Raw genomic sequence first — 18,100 nt, forward strand, 5'->3', positions numbered from 1 at the left:
TGAATTTTTTTTTGAAAGACTATCAATTGTTTATGTATGTTTAATTATTTAGGATGGTTTTTAGGCATTAAAAAAAATTTCGTGAGTTCTATAATATTCCAGTCAATTTTGTCTCTTATATGGATATTATGACAGGGGAAAATTCGCTAATGTGGAACACATTTATTGTCCAGTTCGTTCATCCAGTAGGAGGGGAGGGGATGGCGTAAAGGGGGTTAGAAGGAGAGAATCGTTATTTTAGCCTGCTGCAAGTTTCACTTTATTAGGAGTACACGAAAATCTGGTGTAAGATAAAAATAATAATATATCCATTTCTGATTGTCATATATTTTCTAGATATGTTTTTTTTCTACACGGTTAATGAATTAAGGTAGTATTTATTCGGGCATTAATTAAAATAATAATTTATAAACTAAATAAACAAAAGTTACGCATCGAGTGTGAAAGGACTCGAACATGCAATCCCCAGATCCGAAGTCTGGTGCCTTATCCATTAGGCCACACACCCCACCTCCACTTTACTTAAAAGGAAATATATAAAAATATCAATGAATGAGTTATTTAAGCAAACAAAATTTAGCATAAATGGATATTTAAATCCCAAGGTATTAAATGATCGAGCGTTAGCTCATCATTTAATACCGAGGGATTTAAATATCCATTTATGCTAAATTTTGTTTGCTTAAATAACATTCTATTGCAACAAAAAGGTGATGTTAGCAAATAATTTCTTGAATAAAATCATAAAACGTTTTTTCATTTAATTTTCATTTTTTTCACTGTTGTGTTTTTATTTGACATTAAAAATAAAAATCATAAAAAATCTTCCAAATCAAAGAGAAAAAATCTTTGAATTCTTGGTTAATTTAAGTTCAAAGATTTTTTTTATTGTAAAAAGTTAATTTTTTAAAAATATTTTAGAAAAAAATCTTCTAACAAAAAAAAATTATCATAATCCAAGATGGCGTCAATACATGTAAAATAATATTTTCAAAACAAAAAATTAAAACTTGAATATCTTTTTTCACAGATTGAATTTCAAAAATCGGTCTGACAGTTTTTCCAAAGTCAGTATGATCTATCAAATGAAAAAGGTTTGAAACTGATAGAACATTTCTTTATACTAAAACATATTTTTTCTCCCGTTTTTCCCACACTTTCAAAAAATGAAATTCAATGAAAATTAAATGGTTCTCACGTTAAAAAAATTTTCTCACGGGTACAAAAAATGAAATTAAATGAAAAACATATGTACCATTTAAATGAAAATTAAATGGTTCCCACATTCTAAAAATTTTCCCACGCTTGACATTCTTGAAAAAACCTAATTAATTGAATATTTAAACAAACTGAATATCGCGTTTTTTGCAATGGAATGGACATTTAAAACAGTTTAAACTAACCAATCAAAATTCAGTAAAAGTACCCAAAGTTTTTGATCCCCAGATCAAGATAGCTTGACTATAAAACTTTGGGTACAAATGATTATCTCCCCCTCTCTGACTGAGAGGGGACAATGGGCTGTTTATCACAAAGTTTTATAATAAAGTTTTCTTTTTCGTTGGCTTTACAACTTTGGGGACTTCAATAAATTATGATTGGTTCGTTCATTAAGTTGAATGTTCAAACGTGTCAACCACTTATTTTAATCTTCAAAACGGGAAATTTTGTGTATCATCATTGGGGATGTACATAAATTTATCGGCTATGTCTTATCCCTTTAGTTCACTGCAAGAACACAGTAATAAAACAAATTAGCCAATGAGAGGCCGTTATTGACCAATGGTAAAATTTATAGTGGCCTCTCATTGGCTAATTTTTTTGTTACGTCTTAATCAGTCAGACACTATTACTGTGTTCTCCCTGCAAACAAATGCTGTTGTAAAAGATTAGTTTTTTTATATGAAAAATTATTTTTTTTGCAAAAAAATCCACGAAAATAAATTTAAAAAATCTTCGAATTTTTTTTGTAAAAATCTTTTATTGTTAGTATCTTTCAGAAGATTGGAAAAGTTTATTTAAAAAGTTAAAATTAAAGTAAAGTAATGTTATTGCATATTATTTATGTGTAATTAATTATGTATTCCAGTATGGCTTTGCAAGTGATTTATATCCGCTGGATTAGAACCGGTTCTAAGCCATACCGAAAAATTTTGTATCGTAGTATTGTCAGTTTTTTACAAGTATTGAAAAATATCATAATAATAAACTGGTTTTAATCTTAAAATTGTACGGTCCATATCCGCGGAAAGCTGTTTATAATACGATGCAAGAAATAACTATTCTTCTTTAAATCTTATGTAAATAACTTATTTATTTTCAGACAAAAAAAATGAAATAAGATTTTGAAACTGAAGCCATTAGAAATATAAAAAGAAACCAACCAATCATTGTTAATTTGAGTTCAGAAAATAAAGGTAAGTTGTTCTTTAGTAGCGAAGCTACTATATAATTTGAAATATCCGTCCGTATGTCTGTCTGTATGACTGTCCGTATGTCTGAAACGTTTTTGGGGAAACATGATTTTCTCGGCTCCTATTAAAGTCAGAAACTTTTCCATCATTAAGGAACATAGTTAACCATAAAACATCCATTGCGGTTGGACTCATTTTTAGCAGGTTTTTGGCTATTTTTATATTTTTCACATTTTCCCCCATATCTTTGGTGTTTATGATTCGAAATTCAATTTTTTTTGTTAAAAACATGAAAATTAAATTTCCCGTCGATTAAAGAAAACATCCATGACGGTTGGACTGCCTTTCAGAAGGTTTTTGGCTATTTTCATATTTTTTACTTATTTCCTAATATCTTTGGTTTTTTGGTCTGATTTTTTGAAAAATTTTCGGATGACAGTTTCAAAATATTTTTTCCTATTGTTCTGATTATCCAGTATGTAATTTTCCTTTCCCGTCGGACTATCATAGTGACATACACACCCTACATATAGAGTAGCTATACTTAATAAGATATGGATGTAAGGAGATAGTTTTCATAGAGTACATCTGGAATAATTTTACCTACATAGTGACGGACACACCCTACATATAGAGTAGCTATACTAAATAAGATATGGATGTAAGGAGATAGTTTTCATAGAGTACATCTGGAATAATTTTACCTACATAGTGATGGACACACTCTACATATAGAGTAGCTATACTAAATAAGATATTGATGTAAGGAGATAGTTTTCATAGAGTACATCTGGAATAATTTTACCTACATAGTGACGGACACACCCTACGTATAGAATAGCTGTACTAAATAAGATATGGATGTAAGGAGATAGTTTTCATAGAGTACATCTGGAATAATTTTACCTTCATAGTGACGGACACACCCTACATATAGAGTAGCTATACTAAATAAGATATGGATGTAAGGAGATAGTTTTCATAGAGTACATCTGGAATAATTTTACCTACGTAGTGACGGACACACCTTACATATAGAGTAGCTATACTAAATAAGATATGATTGTAAGGAGATAGTTTTCGTAGAGTACATCTAAAATGATTTTACCTACATAGTGACGGACACACCTTACATATAGAGTAGCTATACTAAATAAGATATGAATGTAAGGAGATAGTTTTCGTAGAGTACATCTGAAATAATTTTACCTACATAGTGACGGACACACCCTACATATAGAGTAGCTATACTAAATAAGATATGGATGTAAGAGGAGAGTTTTCATAAAGTACATCTGGAATAATTTTACCTGCATAGTGACGGACACACCCTACATATAGAGTAGCTATACTAAATAAGATATGGATGTAAGGAGATAGTTTTCATAGAGTACATCTGGAATAGTTTTACCTAAAAGGCAAATAATTATTATTTTCAATTCTTCATAGGTATTATGTTAAATATCTTTTATTCCAGGTGCAACAACAATTAAGAATCCATCATGAACCAGTGTCATATCTGTAAGAAGGAATTCTCTACGAAAGGCTACTTGAATGTACATGTTAGAATTCATACAGGAGAGAAGCCTTACTCTTGTGAAACATGTGAAAAATCTTTCAGTACAAGTAGTAATTTAGCTGTCCACCAGAGGATCCATACAGGAGAAAAGCCTTACTCTTGTGATTCATGTGATAAAGGTTTCCTTACAAGTAGTAAATTAACTGTCCATAGGAGGATTCATACAGGAGAGAAGCCATACTCTTGTGAAACATGTAGTAAAACTTTCCGTAGAAGTGGTGTTTTAACCGTCCATAAGAGGATCCATACTGGTGAGAAGCCATACTCTTGTGAATTATGCCAGAAATCTTATTACTTGTTTTCAGACCTGTCTAAGCACCCCAAGCTAATATCAAAATAGAGGTTGATGTGATAGAAGAAGAAGAAACTATTGATGAGGATCCTCTGTTTATCAACATGGAGGCTGAGGATCTTGAAGTAACTGTAAAAGAGGAATAAGAATATTATTTCAGCATAAACATTCTATTTTTAATAAAACTCTAAAAGCATAATTCAAAATTAACAGTGAAAAAAGATGAAATAAGCCTAGGTCTTAAACAATTTAGTGATAATATTTTTAAAATCTTTAGTGGAAAATATAGTGGAAAAATTGGAATTTGAAAAACTTAATTCAAATTTAATAGTGAAAAAAGATGAACTAAGCCTAGGTCTTAGACAATTTAGTGATAATATTTTTAAAATCTTTAGTGGATATTTTAGTGGAAAAATTGGAATTTGAAAACCTTGATTCAAAATTAATTGCCTAGTTATCAAACAGTTTAGTGATAATATTAAGTTATAATTTTTTTTGTGGATAATATAGTGGAAAAATTCAATTTTGATAAACTTTATGATTATATAAAATTAAAAATTATTAGTAGAAAAGGCTAGGTCTTAATAAACAATTAAATGATAACAGTTTAATTTAATCTTTAATTGATGTTTCTTAAAATTTTTGTTTGTAATGAATAAAAATGTATTTTTTCGCTTAAAAAGTTTTTATTACAGATGTTTTGTTACTTTTTTATGTAATCAAAATATAATATTAATAGGAAGTATCATCATTTGGGATATACATCAATTTATTGGCCGTTGTCTTATCTCTTTAGAACATTCGAGTATTTATTGTGGCATCCTGCTTCCATCATTTAAGTTTATACATATCTATCCCTGTCCACATTCCTCTAGTTCTCCAACCGAGCCAGACCTACACTGATAACCGCCACCGTGTCCCATCCTGTTGTATCCAGAAGTTAGTTGATATATATAGGCCTTTGTGTGAACATCTCACCACTTGCTTATATTCGGTAGACTGTAAGCCTATATGCCTAGGTTGTCGACAGTCTTAACTCCCTATCCTTTGTGCACGTGGTTTCTGTCCTGTACAGAAACGAGACGCCAAAGCTTTTCATTAATATAATACTGATCCATATTCTATAAATAAATATCCTATTGATTTGCCAATTCTGCCAGTTATATGTATAATAAATGTTCTATTTTTTTATGAAAATACCTGTGTTAAATTACTGATATATTATTGCGTCGAAGCTACTTTATACTCGTATTCCGGTCTGTCCGTACATCCCCTCATACGTCATTATTATCCTAATATTAAAGTAACAGGATGTCTGAATGTAGACTAAGTTTATGGGATAGCTTCCAATATAACTAGATTTACAGGGATCTTAAGGGATAAGACAATGGGTAATAAATTCATGTATATTTAAAATAATGATAAACAAAATTTACCTTTTCTGTAGACTAAAATTATTGACTGAAAAGTTATAATAAACCAATAAAAATTTATTAATTCAAAGTTTTCGAACCAAGTAATAAGAAAATGCGGTAATATAAAACTTTTGGTACCAGTGTAATTTACAGTCAAATGTCCCCTCCCTCCCTGTATATGTATATAGAAAATAATTTAACATTTTGGTAAACTCTTAAAATAATTATGCCTCTAAGTTTTCTGCTAGCTATTAAGGTGTTTAAATTTAAATTTCTTTTCATGATATAGAGGGGTGTGTGGCCTAATGGATAAGGCACCAGACTTCGGATCTGGGGATTGCAGGTTCGAGTCCTGTCACGCTCGTTAATCGTTTTATGTTTGTGAATTTTCATGTTTCATTTATGTTATTTTTTTTTGTATAGAGGATGGCTTCGAAACCAATTAATATCCGCTTGATTAGAACCGGTTCTAAGCCATGAATATCATATATAGCATCGTATTACAGACAATATTCCAAGAATATCCAAATAAAAATATAACATTAATACCAGTTTTGTAAGCCCCGAGGTACGGACGTTTCATCCCATTGTAATAATAAATAATATGTTTGTCTGTCTGTCTTACTATACCGAAGGATCTCGATAACCGCTGAACCAATATGGTTCTCCTTTACAGGGTAGCTTTTCATAGGTCCTGGGAAGGTTTATAGCTATTTTTGGGGCGGGTACCATCACCCTCCCAAGAACAATCCCCCCCCCATTTTTTTACTTCTTCTTTTTAAATCTTAAATTAAAATTGGGGTATCCAATTCTACTCCCCCCCCCTCCTCAAGTGCAAACACCTTGAAAAAAAATAATAATTCTCATATAAATGTGACAGGATGTCTATCTGTAGATTAAGATCTCACTAACCGCTATTAAACTCAATTAAAAGTACACTACTTCCCCTCCCCCTTTATATACAACTAGCGGCTACGCCCTTATAGGCCTCTAGTGGTACTTTAAACTTTTTAAAAAATAATGTGTTACTTATCTTTGTTGCATTCAAGTCTCCAGGTAAAATAATATTTCGATTTGTTTGTGATTTCTCTTGGGAGGTTTGTAGTACTTTTAAAAAAATATTTTAATATGGTAGTACTTTTTTGTAATATTAGTTAAAAAAAAATTAAGAAAAAAATTGGGGGGGGGATTTTTTTTGTAGGGGCGATTTCTCATGGGAGTGTTGTGGTAACTTCCCCCAAAATAGTTATTAACCTTCCCGGGACCAATGAGAAGCTACCCTGTTAAGGAGAACCCGATCGGTTCAGCGGTTAGCGAGATCCTTCGGAAAAAACATACAAACACACAGACAAACATCCTATTACTTTATTATAAGGATATAAATAGAACCATTATAACATTTTTAGTGGCGTAGCTAATCTATAATTTGAAATGTCCATCTCTCCAATAAAATCAATCTTTTTTAGCTTCTATTCAGGATAGAAGACTGATATATTTCTTGTCAAATAAGTAATAACTACTTATGAGTGTTGTAAAGATAGAATAAGATAAAGTTTATTTTATTAATTAATTTATTAAACAAATAATGAAAGTAAAACTTTGGGGTATAGTCCCTTTGAGGCAGCGCTCCTTAAGGGGCGATTCATAGTATTTTTCATAGTAGCTTTTCTCCTATTTCTAGCACCTGCAGTTTCAATTCCCTAATCCTGCGGGGCAATCACCTAACCCAATATAACCTAACCTAACCTAAATTAATTTATTAAAAGCTATTTTAAAAATACGACGAATCGCCCATTAAGGGGCGTTGCCAAGAAAGGGACTATACCCAAACTTAAATTAAACAAATTATATATAAGTATAGAGGAACAAGATACATAATCTCTAAATCATCCAATAGAAAATAGAGAAAAATCAATCCGGCCATATTATTTGTTAGAAATTGCACAGATATTGGCTCAAAAGGTCAGTTATTTTATTTTATTATAAATGTTTCTTCTATGCTTATCTATTCAATAAATAGTTATTTATCGCATCATATTATAGACATTATTCCGCTAATATAAAAAAAACAGTTTTTAATTTTATAATTTTTATTTCAATATTCGTGGAAAATCTATGATTTTTAAGTATAACCAAAGACCAGTTCCTATCAAGCGGATATTTATTGGTTTAGAATCCATACTGGAATACAGATTACAAATATATAACAGGGTAAAGATATGATAAATAAGTAGGCACATTTTAGCTTAGTACATTGGGTACATATATAGCTGGGTACATTGGGTACACAAATGGCAGCTGGGTACATATTTCTAGCATCTTGTACTTCCATCTGGATATTTAGGATAGAACTTTACCTAAATATAAACAATATCTAAAAGTTTACTTTTTTTAGAGTTTACCTATTTGGAGTTGGGTATTTTACCACCATTAACCCCTACCTCCAATATTGGCAGATCAATTTACAACTAAAAATTATTTACCTCTAGAAAATCTTTTTCATCTCCATTCTCCATGTAACACCTGTAAAAAAAACAAGGATGACAACATCCACAAAAGCGAAGCTCTAAAATCATAACACAGTTATAACAGCTAAATCATGGACAAATGAACATTAACTCTTGTAGAATGTCAAAACTTAATAAGTGGAACAAATTGTAAATAATTTTGTAATAAAATTGCTTCAGTACAGAATTGTACCTTTTTGGCTTAAGAATCTCTAAAGATCATTTACTAGGATAATTAGATATATATATTATTTGAAAAGTTGAAAATCGACGAATGGACTTTATATAGTTGCTTCGCTTGCTCAATCGTATCTAATTTTTCATTTTAATATCCGCTAAGAGCTGTCTAAAATACGATTCAATAAATAATTTTTACCTGTAAACGCCTTTGTCTTCAAGTCGTACTTGTTTGATATAAAGTATGGATATACCATTTGCTTCTCTTAATTCAGCTCTAAAAATACATAAGTATTAGGATAACTGTCTGTCTGTCTGTCTGTTTGTATGTCTTTCTGTCTGTTTAATATAAAGTATGCATATACCATTTGCCTCTCGTAATTCAGCACTAGAAATACAGAGGTAAAAGTTTAGGTTAACTAGCTGTCTGTCTGTCTACCTGTCAGTCTGTCTGTCTGTTTGTCTGTCCATCTGTCTGTTCAATATAGAGTATGGAAATACCATTTGCCTCTCTTAATTCAGCTCTAGAAATACATAGGTAAAAGTATCAGGTTAACTAGCTGTCTGTCTGTCTGTTTAATATAAAGTATGGATAATGATATACAATTTGTCTCTCGTAATTCAGCTCTAGAAATACATAGGTAAGTATCAGGGTATCTAGCTGTCTGTATGTCTGTCTGTTTATCTGTCCGTCTGTCTGTTTAATGTAAAGTATGGAAATACCATTTGCTTCTAGTAATTCAGCTCTTGAAATATGTCTGTGTATAATAGGTACATAATAGCTTTTTTTTTTATCTTTTTTATATGGTTCTCTATTGCAGTAAAGCTACTTTGTGTGGGGGATGGTTAAACTTTTAAATTATCCTTGGTGATGTACATCAATTTAATGTGCAATTTAATTGGTGATGAATTCGACAACAATTTTTGGTTTATATATAAAAAAAAAAGAAAAATGTTGGGGTGGGGAGGAGCGAATTCTTTTGGCAGGTTAGTGGTACACTCACCTCCAAAAAGTAAACTATAAATCTTCCCAGGATCAATGAGGAGATAGCTGCACCATTGTAAGGGAGAAACATTTCGAGATCCTTGGGTACACACAGACAGACACACAAAGATCCTGTTACTTTATTACAAGGACAAAAGTTTTTAGAAAAGTATACCTGCCACCAAAATATTCCATGACATCCCTGTACTTGTCCCGCGGATAGTAAGAGTCAACTTCACGATCCCATCTCACATATCTGGCATCTCTGAATATTAAAGCATAAAAATCAGAGATCTAAAGCGATAATACAATAGCCAATAAATTGATGCACATCTTCTGTGAAGATAAGTAAAGTTACCCTGTTTGTTTGGACACTCAACTTAATGTACCAAATAATCAAAATTCAACAAAAGTAAGAAGAGTTGTTAAGCTAAGGAATAAAAAACATTTTTATAAAACTTTAGGGACTAGTGCAATAAACAGCCCAACGTCCCATTCCTTCTTTATTAAAATTAAGTGTCCAGGGAAGGATTGAATTGACAATAGAATTTGGAAAATAGGGAAATATGTATATTTTTCTCTTCTTCTATCATAAATGGAACAAATATTAAGTATTAGTGTCCAAACTTTTGATCCAATAATTTTAACCTACAGAAGGGTCTATTTTGTTTATCTTTAATGGGGATCTACTAGTACATCAATTTAATATCCATTGTTTTATCCCTTATGTGAACTACTTCAACGTGTACCTGTACCTGTATCCATATCTGGAGGATATCCTGGAGGTATGACAGGGTAGCTCTGCCTCCCAGACACATGGCTCCTGTACCTGTACCTGTATCCTGTATATCTGGAGGATATCCTGGAGGTATGACAGGGTAGCTCTGCCTCCAAGACACATGGCTCCTGTACCTGTACATGTATCCATATCTGGAGGATATCCTGGAGGTATGACAGGGTAGCTCTGCCTCCCAGACACATGACTCCTGTACCTGTACCTGTATCCATATCTGGAGGATATCCTGGAGGTATGACAGGGTAGCTCTGCCTCCCAGACACATGACTCCTGTACCTGTACCTGTATCCATATCTGGAGGACATCCTGGAGGTATCACAAGGTAGCTCTGCCTCCTAGACACATGACTCCTGTACCTGTATCCATATCTGGAGGACATCCTGGTGGTATAACAGGGTAGCTCTGCCTCCCAGACACATGGCTCCAGTACCTGTATCCATATCTGGAGGTCATCCTGGAGATATTTTAGGATAGCTCTGCCTCCAAGACACATGGCTCCTGTACCTGTACCTGTATCCATATCTGGAGGATAACCTGGAGATATGACAGGATAGCTCCGCCTCCCAGACACACTCCTGTACCTGTACCTGTATCCATATCTTGAGGATATCCTGGAGGTATCACAGGGTAGCTCTGCCTCCCAGACACATGGCTCCTGTACCTGTACCTATATCCATATCTGGAGGTCATAATGGAGGTATCACACGGTAGCTCTGCCTCCCAGACACATGGCTCCTGTACCTGTATCCATATCTGGAGGTCATAATGGAGGTATCACACCGTAGCTCTGCCTCCCAGACACGTGGCTCCTGTACCTGTACCTGTATCCATATCTGGAGGACATCCTGGAGGTATGACAGGGTAGCTCTGCCTCCCAAACACATGGCTCCTGTACCTGTATCCATATCTGGAGGATATTCTGGAGGTATGACAGGGTAACTCTGACTCCCAAACACATTGTTTCTGTACCTATACCTGTATCCATATCTGGAGGTCATCCTGGAGGTATCACAAGGTAGCTCTGCCTCCCAAACACATGGCTCCTGGCATCCTGTTGACCTGAAGTTTTTACATGTTTCATTAATATTATTTTTACTAGCAGTTGTCTAGTGTCGATTTCTCTTTTAGAAGAGTGGATATAATGTCTTACTTAATCCTAATTTAATAATATTTCCAATATGACTTTGAAACTCATATTACCAGGGAGTGAGGGAGGGGACAATGGGCAATTAATTCAATTTAAGAGTTATCAAAGAAAGGCCATGCAATCCAGATTAATCCAATAAATTATGAGGAAATTTTAAAGGGATTGTTAATTAAATAATAGCCTCATGTAAAGTGAAATCACAACTTGTTTATGATGAAATATATTGAGGTTTTATGGTGTGATTTTTATATTTCAAGGTTATTGGACCCGGCCAGCTGCTAGCTGGCTGGGCAAGAATATGACTGCCCCTTTTTATTCTGTTTATTTCCCTTGCCCCCACCTCCCTTCTCCCCGTCTGCTATATTCAAAACAAACACAACAAGTAGCGGCATTTCATGCGCTAGTACCCAAACTCAGTCAGAAACTGTTAAATTCTTGCACATTCCCTTTAACCCTTAACGGTCGGGGGGGGGGCGTTGAACGCCCCCCCCTCCGGTTTTTTCTATCTCATTTTCTGTGTGTGAAAGATAAAGAGCCCAAACTGCTTGACTTTTTAAGTATGGGTATGACACATAACTGAGAGTTGGAATTTTTTGAATATCTCCATCCTGGCGGGCACAGGATGCCAGCAAACCTGGCAGGGTCATCCAGGTAAAGAGCAAAAATATTTTTTTGACTAAAACAAAGCATTTTACCATACCAAAATACTAAAAAATCCTCTAGTAGTACATCCTTATATAAAATACAGGTGTTCAAGTCACTTTCAGGTTCCAGGTATGATCCTCCAGGTCCTGATCCTCCAGGTCTCCAGAAATCTTTAAATGGCTCCTGTGGCCGCAATTTTTGACTTAGAGACTTCAAATTTTAAACTTAAGCTTTTCTTACATGTCTACATAACGTATTAAAATTTCATGAAGATCCGCCGCCGTTTTCCCGCCGACCGCCGACTGCGGCGGCTGGCAGCTGCCAAGTACAGCTGCGGCCGCTGAAATTTATATTTTGATATTTCTAATGTAAAATTTACATAAAGATAAACATTGTCTGGGAAAAAATTTTTCTTCTAGCTTCAAAAATAAGAAAATTACAGCCGTTTGAAATTTTTAAGTAAAAAAAGACCTAAAAACAAAGGTTGTTAAATAAAAGGGTGAAGGAAGCGAAAATTGACTTAGACTTATAAAAGGTCGGAAATTCATTATCAAACAGGGGACTTGCACAAAAAAATTTAGCCCTCTAGCTCTAATAGGAACTGAGATAATTAGGGGGGGCGTTGAACGCCCCCCCCCCCCCCCCCCCCCCCCCGACCGATTAAGGTGCGGCAAGGGGCCCGACTGTAAAGGGTTAAGCCAGTACCCAAAGTCTGAGACTCCTAAAAATTGAATATTCGATCCATTGTCCCCTCCCTTACTCCCTGCATATTACAGACAGTTTTCCACAAATATTAGATTAAAATTATAAGATTAATACCAGTTAGGTTTTCCAAGGTTTTCAGCTCCTTGGAAAAATTTTGTGATTAATAACTATGAAAGTTTACCTGTAATAGTTGTCATAAGATCTGTAGGCTGACCCATAATTATTTGGATCATACCTGAAAATTTTAAACACTTTTTTTGCACTTATTAAGGATATAAATGATAAAACTCAAATAAATAGCCCCACTTTTTTTCAATTTTGAATATTTCCCTGCATGTACGCATTTTCTATCTATTTCACAAAATCTGAAGTCAATACTTTCTATACATGCTGTGCTTTTGTCATGGTAATATGAGGGTTTAAATAAAGTGACTTATATTCAGGGATCTTAGGGGATAAGACAATGAATGGTAAAGTTATGTATATAAACAATGAGAATAAACAAAATAACCACTATTGTAGATTAAAAAGTTTGGACACAGCTAGTTTGACAAATCACAATTCAGTACCCAATTATTAGAGCCAACAATTAAGATAAGTGGTTATAAAACTTTGGGTACAAGTGAAATTTACTATACATTCAGATTTCTGAATTAATATTTTTCTTATCGAGTTTTGTCATTCTATAATTGTTATTGTTCGTTTGTCCTAACGTCTAATTTTATAGCTTTGCTTTTATAGATGTTGTCATCCTTGTTAAAACTTGTCATATCAACCTGTAAAATAGTCACAAACCTGTAATAGTCACTTTGCAGTCTGTAAGGGGCTCCATAGTTGTTGGGATCGTATCTAAAGTATTATCTTAATATTATTATTTACCAGCGGTTACGTCCCTAAAGGCCTCTAGTTTTCTAGTTTTAGTGTTCAAAAGACAAATTCAGAAAATGGTAAAGGGGAAGTCGAGGGCTATCAATTTTTAGGGTTATTTCTCTTGAGAGAGTTACCCTCTCCCAAAATAAATATAATCCTTTTCAAGACCTACGAGAAGCTACCCTGTAAAGAAGAAGCTTATCGGTTCAGCGAGATCCATTGGTACATACACACGCACATCCTGTTACTTTATTACAAGGATTATGGCTTTGAAACCAATTAATAACCACTTGATTATAACTGGTTCTTGGCCGTACTGAAAAATCATGTATTGTATCATATTACAGAAAACTTTCCATGAATGATGACTTGAAAAGATAAAAATAACCTGTAGTTAAAGTTGTCATTGTAAACTTGCCTAAAATATTAAAAAACAAGGATAACAACATCCATAATTAGCGAAGCAAAAAATAACCATTAATGGACTAACAGACAAAGTGAGTCATGAGAGTAGATGTTCAGTGATCATAAAAAGACAGGAAATGTAAAAAGAAAAAAGAAAATCATGTAATCTTTACATATCAATATAAATATGGCCTTAAATGCACGATTGCAGACTGACAGACAAAGTAAGTTTAAGTATTATACTAGATACTTTTTGGTAAGTTAGACGTAACTAAGTTATAGAGTTTGATTGACTATAGATTTTTTGAAATATATTCTAAAAAAAGAACATAAATGTAGAAAATGCGTACAGGCAAGGTAATATTCAAAATCTTAAAAAAGTGGGGCTATTTGATTTGAGCACTTACTATCAATAAAGTCTGTGCTATATTGATAGCTTTAAAGATTTACCTTTTTCTTCTTTTAATGGTCTTCAGCGATGAAATTATCTTAGACACTGATTTTTTTGATTCAACCTGCCAGTGAAAAAATACATAAAATTTAAGAACAATTTTTTATTTTTCAAATAATGATAACTAGTACATTCATGTACAACTTAATTGCAAAGCATCTTCAAGTCCTAAAAATGAAGCAGAATCTTGTTTCTTACCAATTTTGCTGCATTTTTATAGATTTTGTAATCCTTGTTATTTTATTTTTTTTCAAATATACAAAGTTGCGTGATTTTAATGTATAAGATGGACATGGGTAGAAATTTTAAAGCTACAGAATTTTTTTTGGAATAGATTTTACGTCATAATCAATTCATATAAGTTCCACTAATATGATACTCAAACTGATCAAAAATATTTAACAGATCTTACACTTCTTTTGTTGATATTCCTTCCATTTATAGAATCTTCATTGTTATAGGGACATTGTTGAGCACCTGAACAATATAAAAACTTGTGTTATGGAGAGTCCTGAGACAATTTAACCAGCTGTAGTTTAAATTTAGATAAACAAGGATGACAACATCAATAAATAGCTAACCACAAAATTTAAGGGACACTCAAATGGACAAAGTGAATTATAGAGATGTTGTTCAGAAACACATTTTTCCCTCATTGAATTAAAAATTGCCTGACAAACAGAGAGACAAAATGAATAATTTTGAAGATGTTCAGAAATATGTAAGTGAAGAAAGTCACTCAAAAAAATTCTGAAGTCATAAAAATAAGAAATAAGGAGTAAGAGATATAAGTTTTCCGGAATTGTAATGTAGGGAGTAGATTTGAAATCTGCATCAAATTTTAAGGATTTTTTATAAAATTCGTTTTTTGTATAATTCTTTATCTAAAAGCGGAAATACAAATTAAGTTAATTAATTTTGGCATCCGTGATTGGTGGATTTAAAAAATCTGCGCTCTGATTGGATGTCGTACATCATTCAACCAATTAGAGCGCAGGTAGTTTAAAATCCACCTATCCTATTGGTCAAAATTAATTAACTTAAAATGTATTTCCGCTTTTAGATAAAGAATTTTACAAAAAACGAATTTTATAAAAAATCCTTAAAATTTGATGCAGATTTCAAATCTACTCCCTACATTAAAATTCCGGAAAACTTATATCTCTTAATAAGGAGAGGAGGAGTGGAAAAGAAAACCCCTAAAATAGAGATGGATAATCTCTCATTTTTGTGACGATACATGCTGATTTTTTTGAGCGACTTCTTTAACTCACAGAAAAACACTACACATGGACAGACAGAGGAAGGGAAAATAGAGTTTCTTCTCACATAATTTTTTCTAACGCACCCAACAATCTGATTTAAATAGATTAAAACAATAACATACCGCCAACATCTCTATAGTAACCTATTTCATTTGTACCAGCCATTCTTGTTCCATAAGTTCTGTAGGAGCTTGAGTGGGACCACGAGACATCATCCTACAGGGTGTTTCAAGATAAATGTCTTTTTTATATAATTAATTATGCATAGAAAAAAAAGGATGACAACATCCATAAAAGCGGAGCTCTGAAACGGTAGGACAAACGGACTTTAACACTTATATAATGTCAGAACTAAATAATCAGGATATGAATGTATAACCAAAAGTAATTCTGCTGAAAAACTGCTTAAATACAGGATATTGTTTAAGGACATACTTACATTTTTAGGACTTGATTATAGAGATGCTTCGCTTATAACAATGTACGTTGTTGTCCTAGGAATCAGTATTCCAAAAATCAGTTCCATCGGGTAATTTTTAAAAACTTGATGTTAAAAAAGTTAAAAAGCAACATGTTTAAAATGGACGTACGGACTTTCTGGTAACGATTATAGAGTTGCTCCGCTTTCTTACTCTTACCTTTATCAGAGAAAATTGTTTATTAAAATTTGTTATGACCTCCATATTATCTCAGAAACCCCTACTTACTCAAAACAAAATCTGAAGGGGGGGGGGGGATAGGTGGAAGCCCTTCGTTTACCTGCTGATATCTATAACGGTCTCCATTGTCGTTGAAATGGTCAACAAATTGGTCATTAAACTGGTTTCCATCATAAGGATAGTAGCGAACACCATTTCTAAAGAAAGTATAGCTTATATGAAATGTGCTAACTAAATCATGGGTTAAGACATTCCCTCTAACTTCGCTATTAGTGACAATAGCTATACATAGCAGCATTAGTAGTAAGACGCACTTTGTCCCAGACTAGAACCCAACACCCCCCCCCCCCCTCTTCCTTAGTTATTCTGGTCTATTTTTTTTACCAACTCCATTCAATTTTGATTAAAATGCCTCTAGCAGCTAGGGGCAAAACCGCTAGTATCAATCTATACCATGAACTGCACTAGATCAAAATATCTAACTTGCCTATAATAATACGAAGACTGGGGAAGCGATTTTGAGACCATCAAATAGTTCAGCATTATGAGTCCAAGCATTTTGCATCTAAAATAGAATAATGGATATATTATTACATGGATGTTGCACCAGATTTTGAGACCACCAAATAGTTCAGCATTATGAGTCCAAGCATTTTGCATCTAACATAGAATAATGGATATAGAATATACATATGTGGATATATTTTAAACACTCACACTTTATCAGAGTATATGATACACTGGTGTACGATCAAAGTGGTTTAAATCCATAATATACAATAATGGATTTATAAAAACTTGGATGTTGCACCAGATTTCCATGTACTCTGCTAAAGTATTTCTCGTAGTCGGCTAAAATAATGTTACCCCCCATCAACCCCCTTACCCAATCCTCCATCCTAAATCTAGGTTTAGTTGGTGTTTTTTCTAAAAATGCCTGCTTATCACATCTTTTTTCTTTATACCATTGCCCTGCAAATGACCCAAACCCTATTAACCTAACCTAACCCATATTATCTCATTGACCTTTCAGGGCTACCCTATACCCAATGTAACCTAACCTAGCATGAAAACATAAATTTTTTTGTTGTTGAAATAATAGGAGCTCAGTTATCGTAATATTGGTATAACCTAAGTTATAAAAAAAACCGAAAACAGACCCACCCTTTTTTACAATTAAAAGAAAGGTTTGGGGGGGGGGATGGGCGAGGATGTGTTCAACTAGGCACTTAGAGGGGAACCGCCTGTAAAAAAATCTGAAAAACAAAACAGTTAATTAAAGTCAAAGTACACATATAACATATAATAATTAATTTACATATTATAATACCGGAAATATAATAAATAAAAGTTTTACTAAAACTAACATGTCCAAATCTTTCTATACAAGTAACCGGATGTGTGTATGTGTGTCTGTCTGTACCGTAGGATCTCGCCAACCGCTGAACCGATTTGGTTCTTTTTTACAAAATATAGCAATGTCCTAGGAAGGTTTATAATTATATTGGGTATCACCACCCTCCAAAACAAAAAAAACGCTCCTAGAAAAAAACCTCCTCTAAAATGTTTTTTTCCTTCTCTTTTTAAAATTAAAACTTTAAATATTCTAATACCGGAAATATAATAAATAAAAGTTTTACTTAAACTAACATGATGACCTAATATATATCAAAGGGTGTACTATCATTTCATTAACAACGCAATTTCATATGATCAGGAAGCTAAAGGGATAAGACAATGGCCGATAAATTCATGTACAACCCCAATTAAACATTTGGACACTCAACT

General features: G+C 33.1%; 1 protein-coding gene, 2 long non-coding RNA genes and 1 other non-coding gene across 5 annotated transcripts; 2 read left to right on the plus strand and 2 right to left on the minus strand.

Moving 5' to 3' along the window:
• Positions 1 to 2,321: 2,321 nt before the first annotated feature.
• LOC145325715 (uncharacterized) lies at positions 2,322 to 4,311 on the plus strand. Its single transcript, XR_013881549.1, has 2 exons — positions 2,322 to 2,417; positions 3,892 to 4,311. It is a non-coding gene; the product is annotated as an uncharacterized LOC145325715 (long non-coding RNA).
• Positions 4,312 to 5,991: 1,680 nt separating this feature from the next.
• On the plus strand, positions 5,992 to 6,064 carry TRNAR-UCG (transfer RNA arginine (anticodon UCG)). Its single transcript has one exon. It is a non-coding gene; the product is annotated as a tRNA-Arg (tRNA).
• Positions 6,065 to 7,276: 1,212 nt separating this feature from the next.
• LOC145325716 (uncharacterized) lies at positions 7,277 to 13,528 on the minus strand. 2 transcript variants are annotated; one of them, XR_013881550.1, is made up of 7 exons: positions 13,458 to 13,528; positions 12,844 to 12,897; positions 11,141 to 11,224; positions 9,545 to 9,634; positions 8,584 to 8,661; positions 8,184 to 8,223; positions 7,277 to 8,057 (listed from the first exon to the last, which is right to left on the minus strand). It is a non-coding gene; the product is annotated as an uncharacterized LOC145325716 (long non-coding RNA). The 2 variants fall into 2 exon arrangements; XR_013881551.1 differs by lacking the exons at positions 11,141 to 11,224; positions 12,844 to 12,897; positions 13,458 to 13,528 and adding an exon at positions 10,448 to 10,508.
• LOC145326682 (uncharacterized) lies at positions 12,840 to 16,965 on the minus strand. Its single transcript, XM_080170048.1, has 6 exons — positions 16,907 to 16,965; positions 16,413 to 16,509; positions 15,776 to 15,869; positions 14,801 to 14,865; positions 14,388 to 14,452; positions 12,840 to 12,897 (listed from the first exon to the last, which is right to left on the minus strand). Exons 1-6 carry the CDS (start codon positions 16,963 to 16,965, stop codon positions 12,840 to 12,842), a joined length of 438 nt encoding a protein of 145 aa, XP_080026174.1.
• Positions 16,966 to 18,100: the final 1,135 nt, after the last annotated feature.

The sequence above is a fragment of the Acartia tonsa genome, chromosome 8, assembly GCF_053477335.1.
Source record: "Acartia tonsa isolate MP-2025a chromosome 8, ASM5347733v1, whole genome shotgun sequence".
In the NCBI taxonomy this organism is placed as follows: Eukaryota; Metazoa; Arthropoda; class Copepoda; order Calanoida; family Acartiidae; genus Acartia; species Acartia tonsa.